Genomic DNA, 26,150 nt, shown 5'->3' on the forward strand with positions numbered 1-26,150 from the left:
CTGCTTGCTTTCCCGCCAGCGCCCCTGACTTCCTGCCGCCCACTGGGGAGTGCTGCCAGCAGCAGCTGTGCAGTGCCATGCTGAGGGGGAGCCCCAGCCATGGCAGCTGCCAGAGAGCACCAAAGGTGAGCCAGCAGCAGAGTAGCAGGGCAGCCCCTGAGGCAGCAGCCGGGGAGGAGGACAGGGAGGAGCACAAGGAGGAGCCGCCGCCCGGTACCGACTGATTTACGGACCGGCACCAGTCCCCGGACCGGGGGTTGAGAACCACTGCCCTAGGCAGCATGGGACCCACTGAATCACAAGCCTTTCACAGGAAGTGATGTGATATCACAGCTGTCCTTGCCTTTGCTAAAAAATAATCTTCTCCACCAAGGGACTTCAGGTCACCATCCTGCTTCTTCTCTGAGGGCTACCTTTGTTTACAAATTATCTCTCATATTCCTTGGTGGTCTCCCATCCAAATTCTAATCAGGGCTGACCTTGTTAAGCTTCTAAGATCTGATGAGACTGGGCAAGCTTGGGCATAGGCCATCCAGGTCAGGGTTCTTGCAGACTATAGGAGTACATGTGTGAGCTCCAGAATGCTGCTTTAAAAGCCTCAGAAAGTGAAACTGAGGAAGGGCAGCATGGGTGGAGGAGGGAGGAGGGAGTGAGGAGCAGGGCCATGCACAAGCTGCTCCACAGCTATGCAAAATACCTTCTCACTGGGGCTTCTTTAGTAGTGGAAAGTGCTGACTTAAGACAATGCAGGACATGTTCAGAGGTGGTTTGTCATTGCCTTCCTCAGTTTAATGACTCTGGACTTCCTTGGTGGTCTCCTATCCAAGTACTAGCCAGGGCTGACCCCACTTAGCTTCTGAGACCTGACAAGATCAGGCTAGCCTGGGTGTTTTAGGCTTGGGGAAAAGTCTGGGCAAGGGGAGCAGGAGTCCTCTCCTCCAACCATGCCAGCAGCTGTGAGCGAAATCTGCTTTGGGGGCTTATAAAGCAACATTCTTGAAGCTGCAGTGAGATTCTGATCAAAGCAGTGAACCTGAAGCTACAAACAAATGTATTGTTTGTCATTTAGCCTTCAGTATAAGTGCAAAAAGAATACGGCCGCATAAGTTCCACCTATTGGAAAACGGACTGTTGCCTTAAAAGACATGTAGTGCAACTTTTCTCTATTCCCATCACTTTGCAACCTTCTGAGAAATATTATTTCTTTATTTATACTTAGAGGATGTCACAGGGATGTGTGGCTCAACAGCAGCCAGCCTTGCAGAGTCTGCACATGTGAAGCCACAGTGCAAAAAGGGACAATTGACTCTTCTCTCTTTCCCCCTCCACTTTGCATGTGATCTTTATGAAAAGCAAAAAGAGCTTTCTCTGTCATTTTTTAAACAGCAATCCAAGCACTAAACTTATCTCACTTGAAAAAGAAAATATGGTGGAAAATTATGGACCTTCTGCACCGATGAACGGTGCAGAGTTGGAGGAATAATATGGGCAGGATAGCAGCCTCCAAGAGGCAGGAAGACGGCAGGGTGGAATCTAAAGGAATCATTATGCACTTTCGGCTTGAGAGTGAAACAAGGGGGGAAAACACTACATAACCACTCTCGGAAAACACCTTCTTATCAAGCAGTAGGACCAGATCCAAGAACACAGACTATGGACCTGTTCCCTTAAGAAGAGTACAACCTCATCCATAAAAGGTGACACTTTAGATCTCAGGTTAGACTTTCTGCCCACTAGTAGCACTTTTGTCTTCTTGGGATTAAGCTTCAGGTTATTTTTTAGCCTACATCCACTCCAAAACTGCCTCCAGGCACTGGTTGAGGGTTTCTACAACCACCATGGGATTAGCTGGAAGTGTAAGATGGAGCAGACATCCAGCCCCAAAATCTAGATGACCTCTTTGAGTGATTCCATGTAGATGTTAAAGAGCATAGGTGACAAGATGGAACTTTGTGGCATCTCAAAGCTTAAGGGGCTGAAGGGCAATCCCCCAGCACCTCCTTCTGAAACTAACTTTCCAGCGAGAACTGGAACCACTGTAGAATGATGCCTCCTATTCCCAGTCCAGATAAACAGTCCAGAAAGATACCATGATTGATGGTACTGAAAGCCACTGAAAGGTCCAGGAGAATCAACCGTCGCAGTCCCTCTGCCTATCTCTCACCACATCATCCACCAGAGCAATTAAGGCTGTCTCAGTCCACATCCTTTTGGTGGGAACTCTGCATATATATATATTGTTGGGATACCTGTGACGGTCACTCAAGCCTTCCCAAATGTGACAAATCATTTAATTCAGTCTAGTTTGATTTCAGGCCCAGTTATGATCTGCAATTCTGCCATAATCAATTATTTTACTTTAGTTTCACAAGCCGTTTTCAAACAGATAGATCATGAGTCTTTGTTTTCAGACTATAGAAGCTTTTAATTTGTTAACATTTTAATTCAACGTGAACATTTTAATTGTATTACCTTATTTCTGAAGAGCAAGGCCATAACTCCACCAACTAATTCTATCAGCAGACAAATTCCCAAGATGTACATGAACTGTAAAATAGGTTCATAAACAGTTCTTTAAAAACTTACCCGTATTACAATAAAAGCCTACAAAATTATTAATTTTTGCGTGAAAATGAAATGGATATTTTAATATGTACAACATATATTGTATTTATCATTCTCTCTCTCACACACACACACATTTCCCCACTCCACTGACAGCATAGCACTAGGAACACTGTGTTAATAAACATCTATAAAATACTCCCAGAACATTCTGTTTTTACATTTCCTAAAGAGATAGAGCTTATTTGTTGGATTCAGATTTCCTGGCAATGAAATTATTTCTTTTCCAGAACCTAAAAGCAGCAAACTCCTCCTGTCACATCAAAATCATTCATTCAAAGTAGGCCAGATTTGGAGAATGGAAAATTTGGAGACAGAGAGAGAGCACTAAGAACAATCTTACATTATATTAGGAAACACACATGCTAGGTTATTTGCATGGCAGTAGAACACACAATACAACAATTGTAAGATATTTTGCATTGCAGTCCTAAGCAGAGCTATACTCGTCTATAAACTCATTGACTTCAATGGATTTAGAAAGGCGAGCGACTGATTAGGATTACACAATTAAAGATACATGCAAAACTACATTACAAAACATATTTAAGGGGTCAGTATTTGAGTAGATTGTCTAACAAGGAAGATTATGTTTTATACACAGGAATTAATTCATGACAGTTTAAATGTAATTATAAGGCAACACAGTGTTGTATGCATGCACACTGTGTACATAAACAGGTGACATGGAAAAAAATTGTAATATATATTTCAGTGGCCTCAATTGAGTGAGCAGGTATTTCAGCTGGCCAAATCTCCATTAGACCAAAATGTATATGAGAGCAACTAACGTATTCTACAGTTACCCCTTTGATTCTAAATCCAGTCTTCCTTCCAAACATTGGGTCACTATCCTCTGATCAGTGTTAATAAAGTTCTCATCTCTTCACTTATTACACCTGGCTCCTCCCAGACCTGGCTCTGCCTACTGACTAGTCATTCTAAAATCAGTTCTAAAGAATCCTCCCATGGGTGTGGAACCAGAACCCAGGATGGGGGTGTGATATGGGAAGGAGGCCAATTAGATGTTGACTGTTTTACTGGCCTCAGCCACAGGCCTGGTGGAAGAGCTATGTCCCGACTCTGACATTTTACTTGAGTTATCAAAGCATGCAAGTTAAATATTAAATGCATTGCCTTTTTATGAGTCTGAATTTATATGATGTTTTTTCCAACACAAACCTTACTTCTGTTTAACCATTTTATTTATTGTCTCAGAGCTGGGCAAAGCTCTTGCCAATACAGAAGCTTTTTTAAACACCTGAAGCACAATACTCCTTTTATACTACAGAGAAGTATTGGAGACTGGCAAGCCACCTGAGATAAATAAGAAGGGTGTTTCTATATCTAGGCCAGTTTTGATTCACTTTATAGATTCACCTATAAATTGAAATAGCAGATGTTAGCCAGGACCCTAAGATTTGTACTGCTTTCAAGTCTTACTGGCCTATTCTTGCAGTTCTCAGAGTAACGAACATGTCCCCCATCCCCCCCAAAGCACCCTTATGCAGAGGACTGAATAACAGTGTCTTTATTCAGCAGTGGCCTAATTGTGCTCCCGGTGAAATTAAGGACATTAACAACTCCCTTCGCAGTCCTACTGCGATTTACTGAAGATGGAATGTACAAGCTGCACTATCTTTAAACTGTTTTCAGAATGAATAATTTAAAATAATTTTATATGCATCATTCAAGTTACAGATAGAACTAAACATACAGAAGTACTTACAGCTTGAAGAAGGCACAAGTTGTCCCTTAAAGAAGCTAATACACCCACAAAGGAAACAAGAAACATTATAATGCCCAGGAGTATCAGAATAATTGCTGGAGCTAAAAAGGCACTTTCAAGGGTCTTGTATTTCTGTCTTTCAACTTCCGCATAAATGCCAACTGCTAGGACAAATCCTCCCAGCAACTGTAATGGGAAAAGAGAGTGCATGTTACTACCTTTTTGTCTAGCAACAATAAATTAAGCATTTAGCATTTCTAAAGCACAGAGAAGAGTTTCATGCTCACATTCCCTCCCTAGGGTCAGAGGCCAGTTATGTCCCTTGTTGAGGGTCCATGGCCTTGGACCCTCGTATCTACAAGACCACCACTCCCCTATGCATTGCCAGGACAACTCTGTTCATCAGAGTTGCTGCAAATGGGCTGGTCCCCATGCCTTCTCTGCTGTGGCCCCCACCTTAGGAAATGGCCTGCCTGAGGAAGTCAGAAAGGTTCCCATTCTCCTGGCTTTAAAAAACTATACAAAACTGAATTATTTAAGAGGGTTTTTCTACACAGTAAATGTTGTTGTTGTTAGTAGCGAAGTCGTGTCCGGCCCATCGCAACCCCATGGACAATGATCCTCCAGGCCTTCCTGTTCTCTACCATTCCCCGGAGTCCATTTAAGCTCGCACTGACTGCTTCAGTGACTCCATCCAGCCACCTCATTCTCTGTCGTCCCCTTCTTCTTTTGCCCTGAATTGCTCCCAGTATTAGGATCTTCTCCAGGGAGTCTTTCCTTCTCATGAGGTGGCCAAAGTACTTGAGTTTCATCTTCAGGAACTGGCCTTCTAAGGAGCAGTCAGGGCTGATCTCCTCTAGGACTGACCGGTTTGTTCGCCTTGCAGACCAAGGGACTCACACTCTTCTCCAGCCTCAATTCTTTGATGCTCGGCCTTCCTTATGGTTCAACTTTCACAGCCATACATTGCAACTGGGAAGACCATAGCTTTAACTAGACACACTTTTGTTGGCAGGGTGATGTCTCTGTGTAATGAAAATTCAACTTCCCTTTCCTTTGTTTGGAAGAACTTCGGACAAAAATATATATTGAAAGCAACAAGACGTTTATTTTTTTACGTGCACAGAGAGAGGGAGTTTAGGACGCACCCAAATCCCTCTCTGGGGTCTATGAGGTAGCACAGCTCATTATTAAGACAACTTTAACACGCCTACTTCTGCCTCATGAACCAATTAGTTCATGAGCTCACACTCTCTACCCGATCATGAAGTACCTAATTAGTGTATACAATTACTTTCACTTTTAAGCCTCCTTTGCCTCCTCATTTTTCAGAGTTACAAAACAGCCACAAGGTAGAATTAGATAACTTGCCTTTAAAAAATACAGGGGGGGGCTTTCTATCTAAAATTAAATTTAAGCCTGAAGATCTTTAACAATTCCTATTCCGCCTAAGGTTCTCCCATTGGCTAATTAGTCAATAAGTTCACATTATAATATTCTACCATGATACATTTCTAAATTTTCCCAGCATAGGCCTCATCCCCCTCTCCCTAAATGATGCTAAACTTTCTGCTACAGTGTCTGTGTCCTTGCGTTCGCTCTTATCTTATAACATACCAGCCTTTGTCTACTCCTACTTTTACTGTCTATTTTTCTATGTGCTGACCTTCTAGCATGTAATGGCTTCACACTGAGACAGAAGACTCTATTTTATTCTTAACATCTGCTTTTTAGGATGTTGTCTAGATTTGCCATAGCTTTCCTCCCCGGGAGCAAGCGTCTTTTAATTTCTTTTCTGCAGTCCCCATCTGCAGTAATCTTGGAGCCCAGGAAAATAAAATCTGTCACTTCCTCCATTTCTTCAGACTGCATGTCTGCGGCCTTACCACTCTGTGCCACAAGAGGCTCTTGACTCACTCTGTAATCCACCTCAAATCCAAGTGAGAACACTGGCCAATAAATTACATTGAAAACTAACAACTGAATAAAATGTAGAGGTGCCTATACTTTATGGCAGTGGTCCCCAACCACCGGGCGCTGGGGCTGCCGTGCGTGCGCGGGCCCCCGGGCCACCCTCTCCCCCCACTCCGCCGCAGCAGTCCGCAGCGGCTGAAAGCTTGGGGACCACTGCCCTAAGCCATAATAATCATACCATGCCAATGCAGGGAGCCATTTCTTCTCAAAGCAATTTACCAAAACTATTTTCCAGTCAACAATCCTAGTCTGTCATCTACAGAATAAGAGAATCCCAATTCTAAACTTCTTTGACTGGATCATTTTAATGAATTACTTTTCATGTTGCTTTCTCTTAATGGGTATGATACCCTAGACCTGAAATGTTTTCCAACCTTGGGATCCACTTTCTCCAAGAAAAGAGGCATGTTTACAGACACTCTATTATTCTATCTTTCACTTACAGTAAGTTTTAAGAATATTTCTTAAAAATCACAGAAGCACTATGGATAACCCCTGGTAGCTTGTCAGCAGGAAGCAACAGATCAAAGACCCTTCCTGTTTGATAAATGAACAGGGGATGTTGAGAGCTGCTAAGTGACCAAGGTTACTCACAGCATGGCCAAAACAAGATGTGTGTGTGGTAAAAGATAGGGTCAGCAGGAGATGTCATGTCACACTTGCAGGTAGAAATGAGATCAAAGACTGAGGGAGAATTAATTCTTACTAACTTATAAAATCCTGAGTCCTACCAATGGTACCCACACCAAATGTTGAGCACCACTGTTCTGTGCAATTGGGGCCATCACACCCCACTGAACTGCTCTGAAGTTTCAATGGCAATAGAAGAAGAGTTGGTTCTTATATGCTGCTTTTCTCTACCTGAAGGAGGCTCAAAGCGGCTTACAGTCGCCTTCCCTTTCCTCTCCCCACAACAGACACCCTGTGAGGTGGGTGAGGCTGAGAGGGCCCTGATATCACTGCTCGGTTAGAACATCAGTGCTGTGAAGAGCCCAAGGTCACCCAGCTGGTTGCATGTGGGGGAGTGCAGAATCGACCCCGGCTCGCCAGAGTAGAAGTCCCAGCAGTCCTAACCACTACACCAAACTGGCTTGGTGAATGTACTGAAGGACTTGGCAGTAATCCCAGCTGTTTCAGAGTGGAGCTTCTCATTTCTGCTATGAAGATGACAGGCAGTAGCAATGGACCACTGCTTCTTGTGTGTTTGGTGGGCTGCTGAACCTCCACTCCCACGTGTGTTGCTGCAGCCTCTTGTTTACTGGGGCTCAAATGTCCTAGCTACACTTTGAATGGCAAGGTTATTTTTGGCCTCTTGATATTAATATCACCCAGGCAAGAACAGAAGCACGCTGCTGAGCTATAGACAATGGTCTGATCCATAATGGCACTCCTCAGGTTCTAACACGTATCAAGAAACACGTGGTTTTAAACATTTTTATTTTGGTATGTTCAATTTCGTATTAGCAAGCTGAAAACCTTAGAAAGAGATCATTCTTACTGTTGCTAGGTGATCATTTCATTCTGCAATAACCAGGTTAAAAGATGATATTAAAAAAATAAAGAAGTGTTGAGCAGTTTATTTCCCTCCTGCTCATATTCTGGGAGAATGTTAGGAATGTGATGATATTGGGGTAGAAAAGTATACTATACTTAAAGATTCAGATTATACTTTATTCTTAAACATACACAGATCTTTATCTTGTGAACTGTTGTATTGCATTTACAAACTCCATTAATAACCTGGATTTACACCAGTATACGGAGCTCTTTATGCAAAGCAATTGTCAGTATTTTATCTGGCTTCCTTTTTATTCAAAACTTGCTATGATGCAAGACTCAGCTCTTGTTGCACTTTGATACATGATAAGGAAACAAGGTTAGTATATTGATCTAACTAAAATTACTAAAGCAAGAGATATATACAAAGGAAAAGTTGTTAGACGGTATACTGACAATGTTTCTCCTAACTGTCTTATGTTCATTTACTTATTTCATTTATACTTTTCTAACACTGTACAAGGAAGGCATAATTATCCAGCTGACCTCTTACCATGGACAACAGAGGTACAAGGTTGCCAACAGGCTGGAAGGAAAATTTTCGGTCCCTTTGACAGAAACTTAATGAGAAGTTATTTACTGGGTTAATTACCTCGTGCCATTAATAGCTTTATGGCTCTCTCCCTCTCAGAGTTTTTTTCACTATTATGCATTTTCGATTTTATGCTCTTTCATCAGCATAAATCCATCCACATTTGACTAACTCATATTCTCGCAGTTTCATTTAAACTATTTAAATCCCAATTTCCTGCAATTTCTCAGTGATGCGCAAACACAAATTCAAACCCCAATGAAACCCAAACAGGGACTAAAAACCGTGTAAAATAAATGCAGTAAAATGGACGTCCTACGTCACCAAGAACCTGCGTTAATAAAATGATTGTAATGTGCCACCCAAACAACAAAAGAGATGGTACCAGGACATGCGTGTTCTCACAACAGGACTTATAATCCCCTGGGGCTATTTCTGATTCATACGCTGGTATGAAAGAGTGGCTTAACACCCCCCTCAAGCCTGATCTAACGTTTACACACTGAAGGAGATGGAGATGGTGAATGGATATGGTATTTGAGAGGATGTATGTGTGAGCCTCTTGTGGCGCAGAGTGGTAAGGCAGCAGACATGCAGTCTGAAAGCTCTGCCCATGAGGCTGGGAGTTCAATCCCAGCAGCCGGCTCAAGGTTGACTCAGCCTTCCATTCTTCTGAGGTCAGTAAAATGAGTACCCAGCTTGCTGGGGGGTGAACGGTAATGACTGGGGAAGGCACTGGCAAACCACCCTGTATTGAGTCTGCCATGAAAACACTAGAGGGCGTCAATCCAAGGGTCAGACATGACCCGGTGCTTGCACAGGGGATACCTTTACATTTTTACTTTTATGTGTGGTGTACATTTGAGAGTTTATTCCAGCTTTCTTAAACAAAGAAACTTGCACAGTTACGATAGTTGTTCATTTAGTCTGAGAAAGAGTGCATGCACTTGAAAGCTGACACCTTGAATAAATCTTTGTTGGTCTTAAAGGTGCTATTGGACTCTATTTTTGAAGTAAAAAGACAGGCACACTCCTGCAAAGCTCGCTGGAATTAATCCTCTTCAGTCCTTAGCACCAAGAGTTTCACTACAGGCACTTAAAACGAAGGGGACAAGAACTGGCACTTCAGTTCCTTTTCAACCACTTCATGGTATCCTAGCTCAAACACAAGAACAAGAAGTACTTGTCGGACTAATCTTGGGCAAGTTAATTAGTAATGCAATCTAATAAAATGTAAGGCTTAGTGCAAGAAAAAGAGAAACTGACTTGGAGAAAACAAAAATGCAAGATGAAGGAAAGCAGAGAAGGTTTTTTTTTATTAAGAGTGTTGCAGAAAAAAATCACATTAAAAAAATTTAATATTGCCAGTCCTGAACAAAACTAGCACCTTTTCCACATTACAAAACATGAAGAGACAGAGAGATAAATCTGAGCATCTTTGTGCCCTTTCTGATGAAAACACTTAATCTAGTGAAGAAAAAGATTCTGGAAATAAAGTTCAGTTTGCAAAAATGCCCTAAGTGCTAGCATCGCACTCTGATGCCCCAAGGAAAACATTCACAATGTTTAAGGAGAAAATAGCTGGGGGGGGGGGGAGTTATACCATGTTTTTCACTACCCAAAGGAGTTCCAAAGTGGCTCACATACACCTTTCCCATCCTCTCCCCACAACAGATACCCTGTGGAGTAGGTGGGGCTGAAAGAGCTCCAAGAGAACTGCTGACTAGCCCAACGTCACCCAGCCTGCTGCATGCGGAGTAGTCCACTGCTCTTTAACCACCTCACTGGCTTTCAAGCTACATGTTATACTTGGGCCCAAGCCCATTGCATTAAGGAATACAATGGGCGCTAGATTAGAGAGGTAGAGTGGAAGAGCTCTGCAGAAGGCCTCTTTCTCCCCCAGGACCTGGAAAGGCTGCAGGCAGCTGTTATGGAACTCACCAGCAGGGGCAGCTCTCATGCAGCAGGGTTCTGCAGCCTCCAAGCCTTGAAGGGAAGTGGAAAAAGGAGGGGGTGATCAAGGGTGGGGGATGGAAGGCAATTGGCTAGCTGCTGGAGAGACAGGCAAGCCAGTTGGAGGAGAAGGCACTCAGGGACATGACAGCCACCCTGAGTGGGTGTTAAGCGCTGAGTTGCACTTAAGCCATGAGACACTCTCCTCCTCCAAGGCCTTACCAGAAATATTAAGTGGAACAGATATCTGATCTCATGGTTGTTGTTGTTGTTAGGTGCGAAGTCGTGTCCGACCCATCGCGACCCCATGGACAAAGATCCTCCAGGCCTTCCTGTCCTCTACCATTCCATTTAAGTTTGCACCTACTGCTTCAGTGACTCCATCCAGCCACCTCATTCTCTGTCGCCCCCTTCTTCTTTTGCCCTTGATCGCTCCCAGTATTAGGCTCTTCTCCAGAGAGTCCTTCCTTCTCATGAGGTGGCCAAAATATTTGAGTTTCATCTTCAGGATCTGGCCTTCTAAGGAGCACTCAGGGCTGATCTCCTCTAGGACTGACCGGTTTGTTTGCCTTGCAGTCCAAGGGACTCGCAAGAGTCTTCTCCAGCACCAGAGTTCCAAAGCCTCAATTCTTTGATGCTCGGCCTTCCTCATGGTCCAACTTTCACAGCCATACATCGCAACTGGGAAGACCATAGCCTTGACTAAACGCACTTTTGTTGACAGGGTGATGTCTCTGCTTTTTAGAATACTGTCTAGATTTGCCATAGCTTTCCTCCCCAGGGGCAAGCATCTTTTAATTTCTTTGCTGCAGTCCCCATCTGCAGTGATCTTGGAGCCCAGGAAAACAAAATCTCTCACTATCTCTATTTCTTCCCCATCTATTTGCCAGGAATTGAGAGGGCCAGATGCCATGATATTTTTTTTCTTGATGTTTCTTTTGCACTCTCCTCCTTCACCCGCATCAAGAGACTCTTTAGTTCCTCTTCACTTTCTGCCATTAGAGTGGTATCATCTGCATATCTGCAAATAAGATGCTCTGGTATTCCCATCTCTTTAAGAACTTGCCACAATTTATTGTGCTCCACACAATCAAAGGCTTTAGCATAGTCAATGAAGCAGAAGTAGATGTTGTTCTGGAACTCCCTAGCTTTCTCCATGATCCAGCGTATGTTGGCGATTTGATCTCTAGTTCCTCTGCCTCTTCGAAATCCTGCCTGTACTTCTGGAAGTTCTTGGTCCACATATTGCTGGAGCCTAGCTTGTAAAATTTTGAGCATAACTTTGCTAGTATGAGAAATGAGTGCAATGGTGCGGTAGTTTGAACATTCTTTGGCATTGCCCTACTTTGAGATTGGAATGTAAACTGACCTTTTCCAATCCTGTGGCCATTGTTGAGTTTTCCAAATTTGCTGGCATATTGAGTGTAGCACTTTTACTGCATCGTCTTTTAAGATTTTGAATAGTTCAACTGGAATGCTGTCACCACCACTAGCTTTATTGTTGCTCAGACTTCCTAAGGCCCATTTGACTTCACATTCCAGGATGTCTGGCTCCAGGTCAGTAACTATCCCATTGTGGTTATCAGGGATGTTAAGCGCGCTCTTGTATAGTTCTTCTGTATAATTTTGCCACCTTTTTAAAATCTCTTCTGCTTCTGTGAGGTTCCTACCATTTTGGTCCCTTATCATACCCATCTTTGCATGAAACATTCTCTTCATATCTCCAATTTTCTTGAAAAGATCTCTGGTCCTCCCCATTCTATTGTTTTCTTCTATTTGTTTGCACTGTTCATTTAAGAAGGCATTCTTATCTCTTCTTGCTTTTCTCTGGAATTCTGCATTCAATTGGGTGTATCTTTCTCTTTCTCCCTTGCCTTTCACTTCCCATCTCTCCTTAGCTATTTGTAAAGCTTCCTCAGACAGCCGTTTTGATTTCTTGCATTTCTTTTTCTTTGGGATGGTTTTAGTTGCTACCTCTTGTACAATGTTGCTAACCTCCATCCACAGTTCTTCAGGCACTCTGTCTATCAGATCTAATTCCTTAAATCTATTTGTCACCTCTACTGTATATTCGTCGGGGATATGATTTAGTTCATACCTGAGTGGCCTAGTGCTTTTCCCTACTTTCTTCAATTTAAGCCTAAATTTTGCAACAAGAAGCTGATGATCTGAACCACAATCAGCTCCTGGTCTTGTTTTTACTGACTGTATAGAACATCTCCATCTTTGGCTGCAGAGCACATAGTCAATCTGATTTCTGTGTTGACCGTCTGGTGATGTCCATGTGTAGAGTTGTCTCTTGGGTTGTTGGAAAAGAGTGTTTGCTATGACCATTGTATTCTCTTGACAAAATTCTACCAGCCTGTGCCCTGCTTCATTTTGTACTCCAAGGCCAAACTTGCCCGTTATCCCGGTTATCTTTTGGCTTCCTACTTTAGCATTCCAATCCCCCATGATGATAAGCACATCATTTTTTGGCGTTTCTTCTAGAAGGTGTTGTAGGGCTTCATAGAACTGGTCAACTTCATCCTCTTCAGCAGCAGTGGTTGGGGCATAGACCTGGATTACTGTGATGTTGAATGGTTTGCTTTGGATTCGAACTGAGTATCTCATGGTATCTACTCAAAAAAAAAAAAAAAAAGCAGGGAACTCCTTGGTTAACCATCTTTTCTCCCCCTGCAGTTTTCCTAAAAGAAATCCATCCTCCATTATAGAGAAATCTGAGAAGTGTTCATCACACCTGCCATTAAATTGGCTGTTTGTTCTGAGAGCTGGCAGATCTGGGAGTGGCAGCATGCAAATATAATTATAAATAAATATTGAACAGTATGTCCAAATCTTAGGAGAGATGCCCTTTCCTCTCTTGGTGCCCCAAATCCCTGAGGCCCCCTTTTCTTGTAAGTAACATACTTAGATTCTGGTAACAAGGAACAATCAAAGAATGATTCCTTCAGAGGAAAGTTTGAAAAGACCTGTTCCTGGATCAGGTGAAAAAGGGAGGCAATACAATTCTGTTCTTCATTTGTTTCAGCATGCTTGGCCCATGACGTCCTCATGTGATGGAAGAGCTAGTCCTTCAGACAAATCTTTACAGCTCCCACTTCTTTCAACACAAATTTGCTTCAGAAACTCACTCGTCAATAAGCCAGGTAGGCGGGATAACAGGAAAACCTCCTCTTAAAACAAAGTAATTCCAAAATCATATTTATGTATTTATAATTACACTTATTTTTCTGCCCCTTCTCGCTGGGGACTCACGGTCACTCATAACAGAATAAATTACATAAGCAGAATAAAACACAAAACTAGGAATTCAAATTCAATTGATCTAAAAACATTAAAACCAGAAATTAAGCACTAAATGGCTGGATTCTCAACATTCTGTGGGAAAAGGCAGGGGGAAGGTCCCAAGAACTCTTTAACTGGAGTCTAATTTGGTGGGTTTCTGGCAGGGAGGTCATCTGTTCCAGATGTTACTTCAGGCCTCAACCATAGGCCTGGAGGGACAGCTCCATCTTACAAGCCCTTCAGAATTGATTTAAGTCCTGCATGGCTCTGATCTCATTTAGCACAGTGTTCCACCAGGCCAGGGCCATGGCTGAAACCAGTTGAGGCCAGTTTAAGCTCTTTGGGGGCGGGGATCTTGAGAAAATGTCAGTCTCCAGCTCTCAACACTCTTTGGGGGACATACGAGAAGAGGTGGTAAAAGTTCTTCATGCTGCTTTGAGATAATTAACATTTTAAATAAATAGAATTTTTAAAAGGTCACTTTCACCTCAATAAAAATTCCTCTGACAAAGAAAAGTCAGACTGCATCCCTGCTCCAGTTTTTCAGGACTTTTCCCCTTAGACAGACAAATGCTGTTATCTGGGAGAGGCCTTTCCCTCTGTGTTGTTATTGTTTATCTATTTAAGTATGACTTTAGATAGACTGAACCCCTCAGCCATACACAGGTGTGTCTCATACAAAAGAAAAAGGGTTTTCAAATACCAGCAGACCCAGCATGTGAGTGGGACAGAACACAATCAACATTCGCATCTACAGAGAGTTCATTTGCAGTTGGAACAGACATTTCGTTGGTCTGCGTACCAATTTCTGGAACCCTGTCTAAACCCTGAAGTGGAATATTCTTCTTCTCATTTCATATTATACTGACTGATTTGAGCACTTTTATCCAAATTCACTAGTAACAGGCTGTCCATTAAAAACCGGCAGTCAAGAGGATGATGGACTTTTTTCACGTACCTGTGAATTGTAAAAGGTACAATTGGAGTAAAAATATATCTGCAAGCCTGATCATATGCCTTGGGAATTCATTAATTTTGGCTTACAAGCATATTTATAAGTTCACCCTGACGTGGATAGTCCAGGCTAGCCTGATCTCTGATCTTGGAAGCTAAGCAGGGTCGGTCCTGGCTAACATTTGGGAAACCTCCAAGGAATACCAGGGTGGTGATACAGATGCAAGCTATGGCCAATCACCTCTGAATGTCTCTTGCTTGAAAACCCTAGGCATTGGTTGTGACTTGATGGCAAAAACAGATTCAGATTTCTTAGCATGGAACAAATGATGGAACGTGGATGGAAAGGGATTGTATGGTGAAATTTTGTCTGCAGAAACCCACACAGCCTCCTTCACTCACTCCTTTCCTTTCTTTGCCTCCCCCAGCCTTCCCACACAGTGCACTGGTGTATTCGGGATCACTTTATTGTCAGCAACACCCAGTTTGCTCAAGGCGTTAACAAGTACAGAGGGTTTGGAATCTGATTAAACTTTCAGATGTTGTCATACATTCTTTTGTTATTCCCAGGTTTAAATCAAAATCCAGCATCTAGGTTCACGGATTTACAGCGCACAATCCCTTCTGACGATTTCAGAATGTTTAAGACTGATGTGTAGAGATGTCAATAATTCTGAATCCAGGAAGTATAAAGATCTGCAGCCACACTACCTCAGATAATGCCAGCCCTACAGCAGCACTGGGGGGGAGGTATTTCCTAATTTGTCAAAATAGGTCATAATTCCTCCCCAAAATTAATATGCATTGCAGGTGACTCAATTTCCTGAATTTTCTTAGCAAGCAGTCGTATGCTAAACTGCCTCTTTAACATACTCTTGTTGTAAAGAGCCAACTGAGTTCTCCTTGACTTCAGCATTTCTCAAGGGCCCAAAGCTAACCATCATAGTAACAGAACAAAGTTTTAGTCTAGTGGCAGCTTTAAGACCCACAAAGCTTTATTCAAGGTATACACTTTCACATGCATGCAGTATATGAGGAAGTGTGCATACACACAAAAATTTATACTTTGAATAAAACAAAGGTGCCACTGACAAAAAAACCTTGTTTTGCTGCTTCAGATCAACACGGCTACCCAGTTAAATCCATCATGGTAACAACGTCTCTGCTGTGCATCGAATATAGACAATCACAATGTTAACTGGATCTCATCTTCTGGGATTGATGTGTTGTGTGGGGGATCCCAAGTGGGGATTCCCACTTGACATCTCCCTAATGACATCATAATGCCCACGACTTTTTCATCAATACCATAGTCTAATCAAACGGACAGATTTTCTTACCACATATTTCCTTTGAAGCCTGTGGTCAAAATTAATTCCCTGCAGATGCAACTAATTTATTTATTTATTATATTTATATACCGCCCTCCCCAGAGGCTCAGGGGATGCAATTAGCATGCAATTAGGTATGTTACGGATGCTAGACAACTCAAATTCTCCCTATGGAGAGTATTTCTTTAAGCCTCTCTTCAGCAGTAGAACTTTAGTTAATGTGACCCAAATAATAATGGCAACAAGGTGAATTATAGCTGTTGACTTTCAAAGGTATGATAAGAGATTTACAGTGGCATCTTAGCTGATAAAGATTTGAATTGCCAAGAACAAGAAAATACTTGTGTCATAAGGTGCCAGCACTTGCACAATACAGGGCTTGGTTCTACTTCTCACATCACCATACCTTACAAACTTTTCCTTCCACAGAGTTGCTTGACTTAATAGACATATTCTTTAATATGATTTACTTCTAAATCATAGTGACCTTATGAAGTAATGATTTTCAAAACATTCAATTCTTAACAGTCTTACTTGGGTTTGCAAACTGAGCATTGTGCCTTCCTTTATTATTTCAATCCATATAATGTTGGAACTTCCTCGTTTTCTGTTGCCCTCAACTTCTACTCACATTATTGTATTTTCCAGTGATTCTTGTCTTCTCGTAATGTGATCAAACATGATCGCCTCAGTTTAGTCATTTTAGCTTCTTGAGAGAGCTCAAGCTTCATTTGGTATACCTATTGATCTTTTGGGAGATCCACAATATCCGTAAAACTCTCCTCTAACACGACACTTCAAATTAATCAACTTTCTTCCAGTCCGCTGTCATCATTGTCCAATTTTCATACCCAAACATAGTAATGGGGAATATGATAGCATGAATTATCTTGATCGTGGTTGTCAGAGACACATATGCTAAATGTTATCTGAAGTCTTATGTACGGCTCTTAAGAGCCAACAGAAAATCATTACATTTGTAACGCATGTTATGTAGTCTTGCAAAATAGCCTCACTGGCAAATCCAGGAATTATCTGAGTTACCTGATGACTCAAGAATAGGTTGTTTCTACAACTCTAGTGAACTCTTCAATGACATGGCAGGGTTTTTTTACGGTGCAACTAAGACCTAACATTTCAGTCTGTACAGCTTACTCACTGTCAAACCAGTTCATTAGCACTCAGTGAAAACCACAAACTACACCCTAAAGACGAAGTGTAATTTCTGGTGATTCCTCGTTCTGTCATGAAGTTCACTGGAAACTTGGGTCAGCCCTCATCTCTCAGCTGAACCTACTTTACGTAATTGTTGTTGTTAGAAGACTTTGAGGACTTTTGCAATGTCTCTTAGCCTCAGAGTCTAGAGGGGGCTATCAGAAGATCCTTTCCTGTCTCTACTTTATGGCTATCCCTTTGATGTGCAGAAGGATAATCTTAGGGACAAAACTTCCTTCCTACTTGTTATTGCTCGCCTCTCACACACACACACAGATTATCCATCTTGGCTCCATGAGAACAGGACATGATTCCTGCATCCCCCTCCGTCCTAGTTAGATAGACTAGATAAGGACTTTCTCTCCTATCTAGAACTGTTGCTCTTGTAAACTACTTGTATTAATTTTGAAGGATAAAGTTGCAGCTCTGTTTTCCTCTTGCACACATGCATAGACCACATGGCTCTGCTGTAGCTATGCCATTGGATACACTGCTAATCAAGGGGACATTAACAATATTATTTATTTGTTTGTTTGTTTGTTTGTTTATTTATTTGTTGGGCTTCTATCCCGCCACTCCCCGAAGACTCGTTGCGGGTTACAGAGTATAATACAGAGTATTCTAACAGTTGTAAGGATGAGAAGGGAGTATATATTGAGAACCACTGCAGTGCATTTGTTGGAGTGGGGCTGAGGATAACTAATGTTTGCTACATGATCTTGGAGTACTCACCCTGGAGTTGTTATGAGGTGAAAAGAACCATACATACTCCCCTGAAGAGAGATGTTACAATAAAAATGTAACAAAATGCAGATAAAAATATGCCACTTGGACCTCCTTGGCATATGAACAAGATATTCAGATTTTTTAAAACAAAAATCTGATGATTCTTACTAGAAACTACATTTCTAGAAATTATTTATTCTCTTCAAAATAAGCTGTGATATCTTGAGTGTTGTGTTGTGCTTTTTCTACATTCTCAGGAGACTACTAATGTGTTCTAAATGTACAAAGCAAGTGTGCCTGCTGAAGATCCCTCCAAGAATTAAGGTTAGTAGCAGCAAATATAAATTATTTCCCATAAACACAAGAAACTTGTTGGATCAGATCAAAAGCTACTCTGGGCATTGTTTTCAGCAATCCCCATTACCAGCTGGCACTAGCAGTCCACCAGCAATCAACAGCCATGACCAGGCATTATGTCTGTGTTCAGCTGACAACAGAAAACACAATACAAAACAAGACTAGCAGGAGGCTGACTGTAGGCACCCTCACCAGCTCTGTCTCCCTGCCCACACATGGATTCTTTACTTTGGGGTTTTTGTTAAATGCAATATCCCTTCAAAGCACTGTTCCAAGCCAACTTGTCAAAACTTCGATTTGAAGGATTTTGTTCCTCAATTTGGGACACCAGGCCAAATTATAGCTTTGATTGCCTATTAAAAATTAGCTTCTGTCCTGCTGGTGCCCAGTGGAGGCAGGCTCTATAGGGGCATCCCATAACAGCCAGAGCTAGAGTTGCCAGGTTCACAATGGGGGAGGGGGGAGAGGGTTGCTGGGTCTAGGTTGGGGAACTCCCATAAATTTGGCAGATGGAGCTGGGAGCAGAAAGAGACTTCTGTGAGGCATAATACCACAGTCCATCTTCCAAAGCATCCATTTTCTTCAGGGGAACTGGTCTGGAGTCTGGAGATGAGCTGTGATTTTTCTTTGTGGGGGGGGAATCCCCACAGCCCACCTGGAGGTTGGCAGGCATCCCTAGCTGCTCTTTTACCAGATCTGCAAATCGAAATCGATTTTGTTTTAAGTAAAACAGAACGGCCGTCTTTTGAAAGATACATAACATCCGCGTCAAGTTATTTGCTTGCAGGTCCCCCCCCTCCCCTCACTTCCCTGAAGTTTGCGGTAAAACGGGCTGGCGCACCTGTGCAGCTGAAACATGGGGCACACCTGTCCTGAGAAGAAGCCCCAGGCGCGCCTTCCCCCCCAACCACCGGGCACCCTCCCACCCACCCACCCACCTACCTAGCCGCCCCGCCGCCCCGCCGAGCATCCCACCAAAGCGCCTCCCGGGCCCGTCCGGGGGAGGCAGGGTGGCGCCCTCCCCCCTCCCTCCTTCCTCCCGCTCACCCAGAAGACGGTGGCGTAGGTGACGAGGGTGAACTTGAGGCACACGTAGGAGAAGCGCGCGCAGTAGCGAATCTGGCCCGAGTCGCCCGTCGCCATCCTCCGTGGAGCCGCCGCCGCCGCGGCCCTGGCGCCTCCCGCTCCTCCGGCCACCTGCCGCGCCCCGTGCCAGGCCACAGGCGGCGGCTCGGCTTCGGGAAACGACGGCCCAGCGCCACAGCCGGCAGGCAGGCAGGCAGGCAGGCAACAGGCAGGCGGGGCCTGAGGAGGGAAAGACGCGCGGCCCTGCGGAGTTCCTGGCCGGCCTGCGGCGTCTCTATGCCCGCAACACGGATCTCTTGCCCTCGCCCTGCACTAGCCGCTGCGACTGAAGCTTTCGGCCGTGCTGGACAGTCCAGCGGCCTGTGCAATGTTTGCTCGGGAAACAGTCCCGCTGGATTGCAGGTTCCTTTGGCGACATCTAGGCAACAAACAAACTCGTGGCGCAGGGTTTAACACGCTGAGGGCCGGGGGAAGCGACCTTATGGCCCTGAGGGCGAGACGTTTGGTTTGCAAACGAGGCTTGCATAGGGCGTTTGGTGCCTTGCATCAGCTGAGCGGAGTGGATGTTATTCGCCCTTAAGGGACCGCCGGACTCCCGTTTTAGTATGCCCTGCACCTGTCCACACACTTGAGTTTTAAAAGTGCACAGAGGCGAATGCATAGTGGCTGCTAAGATTAGTTCTTTTCAGTCTCTCATTTCATGTTGCAATTGAAGTTTTTTGTTTATAGCTCAGGGCAGGTGAGTTAAGAATCTTAACATCCCACAATGATTCACAAGGTATTCATAGCATCCCTTGTGGGAGTGTTCTTTGGGAAATCAACTCGTTCTGTTACTTCACTTCCCTGCACATTTATTTTAATGAATAAAAGTGTCATGCTTCATATCCATTTGGAAATATGACCAATTTTTCTTCTTGCATCTGGGAGAGGAGATGTTGCCATGGCTGTGTTTGGAAATATACAGGAAGCAGGATGTACAACAGCATACCCGTGGCAAAATATACAAAAAAGCTGCGTGTTCAAGAAGTGATCTGTGCCCATATTTCAGTCATGGTAGAACATATATGCCAACCGTATATTGTGAATATGTATAAATGTAAAATGACAAGATTCTCCAGAAAATAGAAACACCCAAACAACTAAGTTTGTCGAAAATTTACCAGTGGCAGCATTTTCATCACAGTTCTTTCCAAAGTATGTGAAATAAATTCAACTGAAGGCTTTTCCAGATGTAGTTGTTTCAACAGAGTTCCAGCAGTGTTAAACCTGAATAAACCAACAGACCAGGAAGCACCCCTGTCAAAAGAGAAACCACATTGTATCAGCTTTCAAATGAAGATACAGAGTGGGCACATGCTGACGTGTTGTTTGTGATGAGAAATCACTGCATTCTGAGGCATTTTCTCAACAGCAAAACTACGTCTATTGTATTCAGACACCACAACAAGTTGAGCCTGGATGTGTACAAACCACAAACTCATCAATGTGCCTTCCTTCTCATGCAGAGAATCCCAATTAGAACCTAACTGATCACCCATAATGTATGGGTGCATAAGTTAAATGGAGCTAGTTTTCTCCCCCCCAGCTTCCCACCAGCAGCTAACCTGTGTTCCTGCATTTGTACATTTTGGAGTAATGAGCTAGGTTTCTAATGGTTTCTCTGTGAAAGGAAGCCTGGCAATCATCTGGATTCATGCACATCCTGGCTCAATGCAGGTTTACTGAAGTCTGCGTGTAGTCAAATTATTACATCTGTCTTCATCCGTGACTATTGCCTATTTTCTCTCTAGGGCAGTATTGTCACGTCCATCAAAGGTACCTGTTGGATAATGCCAGTGACATGATCCTTCAAGTAAATCTCCAATATAGTAATATGAGGACAATTTTGTGACATCTAGGAGTAATTGCACCATGTGTCATATGTTTGCACCTAGCAATGCAGCATTGTCTGAAATCCAGGTGAATACTGCAACAATTTTTACCCTATGGATGTTTTAGTTCTGTTACATGCAACTGACTCTGCTTGCTAGTATATGGCCATAAGAACCATAAGAACTATCATAGGAATGATCAACTGATATAATGGAACCTACTATCATTGAAAGAACTTAAGATACCGAGAAAAAAATGTGAATTGTTATCAGCAAGTAGGGAGAACATTGTTTTGATCTATTTTAAAGTTTTTTACCCCTTGCTGTTTGATCAAATGTTCACCAAACCAAGTTACAATATATTAAAACCCTCCTAGCATTTCCTAGGCAGCTGGCAGTTACAACACCGCTCTTTCTGGTGGATCAAAGAGAAGTTAGTTCACTGAATGCAGCAGGTCACTTTCTGACTGATGGATGGTACAGGTTGGTCTTCCCTTCCCCTTTATTGTGCTTCTCAGGCTGGGATGCAAACTCCCAGTTGCCACTGGAATTCTGGCTGATGGTAGAGGCCAAAGTATCTCATCTGTCATGTCTGCAATCCCCGAGCAATTTACATTAGTCTAGCTGAGAGTGAAAATTCATTGCTCCAAGCGCTACACAAGAAAGCCATTTTCTTGAGGGAGAATAGTTCATTGACACTGCCAGTGAGTGCCAAATTTGTTCTTGCCAATTTGCCAACAGCAAACAAATGAAAGAATTGAGAATAAGTGACTCACACTGCACAAGCTGTAAAATGTTCAAGCGTCTGATATTATGAAGTTCCAATGGTTTTTCGTCTTTGCTTCCTTTCTCCATTGAGCTTTGTAAAACCAATAGTTTGTGCGATCCTGTGCTTTGAGGGGGGAAATGTCTGTCTTTTACCAATGCAATTATTTTACTTTTACTTATGTATAGATAGTATATAACAGTTTCCTAAAACTACAGAATCACTGGTTAAGTTATCATGTATCTTTAAAAAGTGTTTCATTGTGTGAAGTTATAGTGACCTGCCTGGAATTCTGTCAGTCTTCCTACAAATGACCTTTCAATGTGCTTATTTCTGGGAAGAGAACATAACCTTCCTACTAGCTAAAGAAGTGCCTAGTCCCTTATAAGGACCTAAATCATAAACATAAAAAATCTCTTTCATAAATACTCCTTTGAATAAACATTTGTTCAGCTTGTAAAACTAACACGCCAAGAATGTAATTGCATAAATTCAGCTAATCAGAAGAAAGGATTTTGAATGAATGCAGAAAAATAAAAATAATAATTAAATAACTTTTCCTAATTAAGCATTCTCTTAGTCACATAAAGATATCAAATCATTCTGTTTTTCCTCCATGTTGAATTTTGCATACGCAGTTGCACAAGAAGGCTTGGATATGTATGAAGATGTTCAAAGGTTATTTACAGTACTATGATCCACACTAATATGTCAGGAATTAAAATTCAAATATTGCATTTTAAAAACTGTTTATCTATTAAGAATATATTTACATGAATTGGCTCTGAGAAGAGAGCCCTTTAAATCTCTTCAAACTCAAATATGCTTTGGAATCCATCCAAAGTTTCAAACAAATCTAAAGTGAGGGAGGAAGTTCTCAAGTAGCCCAGTAATGGAAATCTCTTTTTTTCCCCACCTCAGTTGTTATATTCAATAAATAATTTCCTACTACTTGAACATTTGACAGGCCAACATTTTTGCTGAGGGTAGTGTTGGCAGAGTAATTAAGACAGCAATGGTGCACAACCTGATTCATGAGTAGATAAAGGTTTATTTAGGAGTTAATATACATGATAGAAAAGAGGAAAGAGAGAGAGAGAGTGGTTCCTAACTATGTCTGTAGCTGAGACAGAGCATAAGACTTAGTGTGGTACTTCTGAGAAGAAGGGCGAAATTGCCTTAAGAGTACCAATCTAGGGACAGACAAGGAATGGTACTTAACAAGAAAGATGGTGATGATGACCTCACTATCCTATCTGTTTTCTTGCTGTCCTGTGCAGGGTCGTCTTCTCTGCTTTGTACACCAGACATTGCTTTTCCCAATAGGTAGGAAGTTGCTTGCCATCTAGTCTTTCTATAATTGGTTCCAGAGAGTAGCTATATTGGTCTGCCAAAGAAGAACTAGATTCAGTAGCACCTTAGAAACCAACAAAATTTGGAGGGATAAGCATTTAAGATTCCAAGGAAGGGAAAGCTTATACCCCCTACTGGATTTGAATCTAGCTTTTTGGTAGGTGAAGTCAGTATAAATTATACAATGACTGTAGCAGGAAGTCTTTTGATGACAACTTTGGAACAAATTATATAGGAAGATGTAGATATGAATTAGGATGTGAAAAGTGGAGTGATGTGTTGACTGAAGGCTGGACTCTGTTTAATGAAAACTAATGTCATGTAGAATAGATTTAAAGGCTTTTTTTTTTGGCTTTGGGTTTAAAAAAAAATTCTGGCAATGCCTGATACACACAGAAATCACTGTATTTCAAGTAACTTTCCTATGCAGGCTTTAGCTTTTCTAGCATTGGGGGCTCATCAGATATTTTAAAAAGGTGATCCTGCAGAAATTTTTGCATGTATCTGTGGATAGTCAAAATACAGGAGATCATAGAATCATAGAGTTGGAAGGGATCTCATGGGTCATCTAGTCCAACCCCTTGCACTATGCAGGACACACATCCCAATCGCTCATCCACTGTAACCTGCCACCCCTTTGCCTTCACAGAATTAGCCTCTCCGTCAGATGGCTATCCAGCCTCTGTTTAAAAATTTCCAAAAATGGAGAACTCACCACCTCCCGAGGAAGCCTGTTCCACTGAGAAACCACTCTAACTGTCAGGAACTTCTTCCGGATGTTTAGATCGAATTTCTTTTGAATTAATTTTATCCCATTCATTCTGGTCTGTCCCTCTGGGGCAAGAGAGAACAATTCTGCTCCATCCTCCATATGGCACCCTTTAAAATACTTGAAGATGGTTACCAGATCCCCTCTCAGTCGTCTCCTCTCTAGATCAATAGGTTGTGTTTTCAAAACACTGATCCATTGGCAGTGGGCATGAACTTGTGTCATAGATATGGCCAGAAATATAAGGGAATCTTTGCTGGACTTAGTCCAAAAGATCATCAAGATGTTGTGGCACACATAACCCCTTCTCAGGGAAGCCTGCCAAGAAGGGAATTGAGAGACCCAGATTAGAATAGCTTTGAAGATCAGGAAGAAGAATACAAAGTGTTAAGAATTATATGGCCTTGTGTGATTAGAACCCATTATTGTTGAGGCCCAAGTGCAGAAGCAACTGGAAATTGCAAAGATGTCCAACATTACAAATGTGAACATGTTATTCAAGGATAGGAGTATTAGCTGAGGGCTAAATGATAGTAGTATGTCTGAGAAACTTGTAATCATTATTTTAAAGTAGAGTTTCGCAGGATAAAAATTAGAATGAACTAGCATTTTAATGTATTCTAAGAAGTTATTTTAAGCAAAGATGACCTTGTATAATATTTGAAGTTATAAGATAATGTTTGCCAAGAATGTGCGCCCTTATCAAGTGGGACAGTTAGCTATTGTTAGGAGATGATTTAAAATCCTATAAATAAGTATGCGTCTGGCTAGCAGTTAAATGATCTGGTATGAGAAAGCTAACTTGATGCCTAGGGTTTCTTATGTGCACACCTATACCTGCATCAGACCTAATCAGAGTCATCCATAACACTTGGAATAATCCAAGAAATCAAGTGAAGGGATGGTCAAGGTCGTCATCAAGGAGTTGATACTCTGAATAATACAATTTAATTTAAGAAGTCAGTTATTCATTTTAGATTATAGACACATAGGTATAGGTATAAAAAGTATGTGTCAAAATGCTTTGAAGGACAATCAGAATGTTAGCATAAAACTAAGTTATTAGATTGGATGAAGCACCGTAGAAGACCCACTCCCAGCCACCTCTACACTTGAGCAGAAAGTGCTTTCCTTGTGCATGGGGGAGAGACAACTCCCAGTGTTTCCCAGGGTGACCTTCTAGAGGGGCCCTGATGGAGAAGCTTTTGGTGACATGGGGTAGGGAGGGGTTGCAGAAAAGGGAACTGTAAAGTCGTAGTACATGAGCAGAACACTGCGTACCACCATTGAGATCCCAGCCATTGTTTCCAATGCAGTATAAAAATTGTTGACATATGCACTATCTTTCTGTATAGATCACAGAGCACTTAGACAATGTTTAAAATTTTAAATGCTGTTCCTCTTTTGCTGCTAAATCATTATAGTGGCTATTTTTATAGTTGCTTTAATTATGCCTTCTCGGTCTGTTATAATATTTATGGCAATCTACAGGCCAAGTTCTGAATTCTTTGCTTATTGAGACTCCCGCTGAAGTCAAATGTGACAAGCGAATGTACAAGGAATAAAGATTTTGGTCCCGATAGGGTAATATCTCCTGTCCTGTTCACTGTGAGCAATCGAGTTATGAAGCTTACTACAAGACACTTGGGGGGGGGGGATGAAATACTGATTCCATTAAATTTTATGGTGCAGGGATAACTTTTGTATATACACGTGTCCAACTTCAGAATGTAAGCGTCTGGGAAATATATTTCATTTGGCTGCTTATTTCATGTTTCAGCTTTTACAGAAGGCGAGAGAGCTAAACTCTAATTGGAAGCTTTGGTATCTGTCTGTGGTATCTCCAGAAACAAAACATTGATCTTTTTTTCCTCTACCCTTGCAATGATTTGATACTTTGACTTTTAAGATGGCTTTCCCCATGAAATTTTTTTTCTAATTATCGTTAATACCAAATACCTGCCATGATTTATACCAGTGGATCTGTAGTGCAACAGGGCACAGAAGAACAAGAATCACTTCCCTCTGGAACTTCGCTTTGTGTTTGGAAATCAGCGTGTGATG

At 42.2% G+C, this 26,150-nt stretch overlaps 1 protein-coding gene across 1 annotated transcript in view; it reads right to left on the minus strand.

The window, feature by feature from the left end:
• TSPAN15 (tetraspanin 15) overlaps positions 1–19,746 on the minus strand; it is a 36,853-nt gene extending 17,107 nt beyond the window's left edge. Inside the window, exons 1-3 of the mRNA XM_077350543.1 lie at positions 19,289–19,746; positions 4,355–4,540; positions 2,473–2,547 (exon numbers count right to left, since the gene is read on the minus strand). Coding sequence (XP_077206658.1) covers positions 2,473–2,547; positions 4,355–4,540; positions 19,289–19,384 — 357 coding nt within the window. The 5' untranslated portion in view covers positions 19,385–19,746. The remainder of the gene's footprint in view (positions 1–2,472; positions 2,548–4,354; positions 4,541–19,288) is intronic.
• Positions 19,747–26,150: the final 6,404 nt, after the last annotated feature.

Source organism: Paroedura picta, chromosome 8 (assembly GCF_049243985.1).
Source record: "Paroedura picta isolate Pp20150507F chromosome 8, Ppicta_v3.0, whole genome shotgun sequence".
Taxonomy (NCBI): Eukaryota; Metazoa; Chordata; class Lepidosauria; order Squamata; family Gekkonidae; genus Paroedura; species Paroedura picta.